The sequence below is a fragment of the Cariama cristata genome, unplaced genomic scaffold, assembly GCF_000690535.1.
Source record: "Cariama cristata isolate BGI_N322 unplaced genomic scaffold, ASM69053v1 scaffold21277, whole genome shotgun sequence".
Taxonomy (NCBI): domain Eukaryota; kingdom Metazoa; phylum Chordata; class Aves; order Cariamiformes; family Cariamidae; genus Cariama; species Cariama cristata.
In genome coordinates, this window is record NW_009625183.1 from 9,487 (window position 1) to 13,308 (window position 3,822).

The 3,822-nt window shown below is 40.6% G+C and overlaps 1 protein-coding gene across 1 annotated transcript; it reads right to left on the reverse strand.

The window, feature by feature from the left end:
- Window positions 1–391: 391 nt before the first annotated feature.
- SRP9 (signal recognition particle 9kDa) lies at window positions 392–2,636 on the reverse strand (the record flags this gene model as incomplete). Its single annotated transcript, XM_009703523.1, has 2 exons — window positions 392–511; window positions 2,568–2,636. Coding segments are annotated over 2 exons (189 nt in total), but the record flags the coding sequence as incomplete, so codon positions are not given.
- Window positions 2,637–3,822: the final 1,186 nt, after the last annotated feature.

Sequence of the window (3,822 nt, forward strand, 5' to 3'; positions counted from 1 at the left end):
CAGGTTAATAAACCTTCTCACTGTGAAAATACACCAGCATAAGGTATGAATACAATGAAATTTTACAGTAACTTTCCAGAAATATGCTTGTGGCCCATCAAATTCAGACTAAAGTACTGCAGATTGAAAATATTTACTTGTCTTCTTAGCATACCTAATGTGTAAGAATAGTTTCTTGTTTGATTCCCAAAAATAAATATAAGCTTTCAATTGAAAGCATTTATTTTCCTAGTTTTCCAAAGCAGAGTCTTAGGGGGGAAAAAATGCTTCAGACATGTCATCAGTCCACTTCAGTACATAAAAGCATCTCCTGTCCCAGCATTCGTTCAAATCCAGGAGATATTTTCTTCCAGTGAAATATGACCGGAGCATTCATTTTATTTTCAGCAATTCAGTCTGTTTCCATGGCAGCACTGCGGGATTCCTTCGCCACCATGAGTCGCATTAGCTGACTGTGGAATTTCTCGATCTTCTTTACGTCTTGCGCCTGGTCTGTTCTGTACAGCAAACACTGTAAAAGAAAGTTGCTTAATATCAGATTTCACTTCAACCATTTTCATCCTGTTTATAGTTGCAACAAATTTGTGCTTGGAACACACAAAATAAGCTAAGTACTTAAATGTTCATTTGTGGCATGTTGCTACCATGAGGCAGCACCAACACATATCTACCCTGCCTTAAAATACACATCCCTATCTGTGTTTACATTTAAGTTTCTCGGAAAGGCTCATGCCTTCCATTTTGAAAATAGGGAAGCTCAAGATTTACCCTAGTTTCTTCTCTCTCAAAAAAGGTACTAAAACTTGGAGTTTAAAGCTGTCTTTAAACACACTCCTGTTTGTGTTGTCTAAAAATAGGACCAGATTTTAAACCCCAAATTACTTTCCTGTTCTCTACATTCTGAAAGTAAGTTTATTTTGCCTTTCACAGTCCTTAGTGTTACACTGCCAGTGACATAAAATCAGGTCAGTATTTCTCACTGAAACCAATCCCCTCCCCCAAGCAAAATCTGTTTCTAAGACGGTCCTAAATGAAGAACATAGCATCTGATTAAGATAAAAAGGAACTCCTTCATGTGACAAGTCTGTAAAAGCAAAAGGAACAAGAGTACTATGCCAGTGACTTATCACAGAAAGACCACTTAGGTGTTTTTTTTGCAGACAGTTTCAATTCCTCCCACCTGTACAGCACAAGTATGACTACCCAGGCTGATTTAACAATAAAAAAACAACCCAGAATGTTCCATTCTTCAGTGCTGTCAACACAACAACTTTTGCCAGCATTAAATTCCTATTTTAATTCAGAGACAAACAGTAGAACACAGTTTATTTTTTCCTTCCGCTGTATTAGTTCTACAGATTGAGCATCAAGGAAAACTTCCCTTCCTGCCTTTAGGAAAAAAAACAAAACAAAAAACCCAAAATGAAACAAATCCCCTGCCCACCCCCCAGCAGTGTACCAGCTTTCTGTCACTGGCAGCAGGTAAGAAGGCCTGTAACTGAGAAGTTCACATTCATGAATCACCTGGCTCCAACTTCCCCTATGGAAGATTTCAGCTAAATTACCCTTCACTTCCCCCTGTTATCAGTGCCCCATACTCATCTCACCCACATTAAACCCTATTACCCTATCAAGAAGCGTCATTACTGGAGTTTCACATCTCTCCTAGGTACTGGAAATACCAATGCCAGACTGCTTTTCCTGGAAAGAAGAAATCTGATTTTTGCCATGTCTGAAGATAAGAGAAGGGCAGACTACTGTTGTTTACTCAGGACTGCAGAAAAACAACTTGGCTATAACGTCACTAGCACCAAGAACCTGTGCACATCACCGTGCATTCGCTGTCGCATTTCTACCTGCTGCCCACCATTTTGCATCCTAACCCCTCCCACACTTCTAAGCACCCTCCCAGACTACTTAGAGCAAGGGCAACCAGTAAGCACAGCTGCTCCATCTCCTTGTACAGCCGCTCCTGGAAGGCCACTGCAGAATTCCATGTTGTATACATGTTCCACGGGTTTTACTGAATGCATAACTGACACCATAACAGTATTTCAGAAAATGGGATCTCTGACCTGCAAGTGAATCTTGCTGCTCAGTCTCATAATCACTCTGCCATCTCATAATCACAAAGGAGCTTAACCTACGGTTGGAAGTTGTCACCACTCTGAGCAAATAAAAAGGACCACACTCACACTAATAAATACATCTGTCTGAAGATGCTCCTGAAATACTTCAATGTCGTTCCATGAAGCATTTTCAGACAGAGGGTCCCAGGTTTTTGTAGTGCTCGTTTTCCTTGTTTTCATAAACCCCTAAAATAATTGTGTTGACACCCATAAAGAACACTGAAGCATTAGAACTTTTCCTGGACTGCACAGAGTTGAACCACAGGTCAATGTCAGCCACAGACACAGCAACTAGGGAAAGCTGAGCACAACAAGTTTTTGGAAAACTGTCAGGCAGTCTCAAGACAATGGCCAAGAGCTCCCAAGTTGACTGACAGCAAAATGCAAGTCTCTGAGAGGTACAATAAGCCCTGAAAGGGGAATATATTCTGTACTTACAGCTACGTCATCCGTTACTTTGATACAGAGGTTCCCATCGCAATGTCGGTATTTGAGAACAACCCGCACCTGAAATGACAAACATTGTAAGAATTAACATCTATAGCTAACAGTTCTCAGAACATATCTGAAGTAAATCTGCCCAAATTCAGACTACCTTTTACAATAATTATGTACTGCTTCACATTTTCACCACCTCTGTGGTGGTCCTCAGCTCTGGTGGCCAGTAATCCTACAGCCAGGATGGAGTGGAAATTGAACGATCACGTTTCCCTGCCTAACTCATTAAACTGGTATTATAGCAGCATCAGGAAGCTTCAGATTGGGCATGTTCAAAAAAAACTGCAAATACAGCAATGACAGTTGCAGAGACCTCAGTGACAGGTAAGATAAACTATGAGAGTCATGTCAATCCAAGACACTCCCTTCACTATATATCACACTTCAGAAAAACTAACTGGAAGCTTGTGTTTATAAACTTGAAACACACAAAAAAACAGTTCTACATGAAGACTTGAAAGGGATTAGATCAGTGGGGTAAGCTCAACATTACTACTTTTTCTTCTACAATACCTAAATTATGTAAAAAAAGTCCTATTTCCAGTCACTACAGTTATTTCAATGGCTGCACTGCAGCCTGCAGAGAGATTTGAAGCGCTCTGATGTTTTTGCAAGTGGAAATGGAGGATGCAAAGAATAAAACTTTTAGAGTAATTAAAATCAGAGGACTGAAGAGACTTCTTTCAAATTAAATTGCTTTCAAGACTCAGTAAGGCTAAATTTGAAGTCTGAAAGCAACCATTCAACTTCTCAGTAAAACAGTGACTACTGTAGTCACCTGCCCTCAGCTTTAACCTATCCACGGTCCCTCTGGACTCTCAAATCACCAAAGGTCTCACAGCCAGTGATAAAATCAACATCAGCAGCAACTGACTGCGAGACTTTGTATCTATTGTTTATAGCCTCAGCTAGCATCAGTAACTAGAAACAAAGCAAGGCGTCCCTTTGAGAACATTCTGAACTCACACTATAAACAGGTCTTTGTTGTACAGAGTGACCTGTGCTAACGATCAACAACCTCCCTGACTACAACATAGATTTTGAAATTCCTGCTCCAAGATGGATCTCGTCACAGGTTTATCCTTCTTGTTTAACAAACTGTCACCTTCTGACCACAACAACCATGTAACTACATCTCTCAACTGAGCAGGCCCAAAAGCAGGCGAGAGGCTGTCACAAGCAGCAGGCATGGACT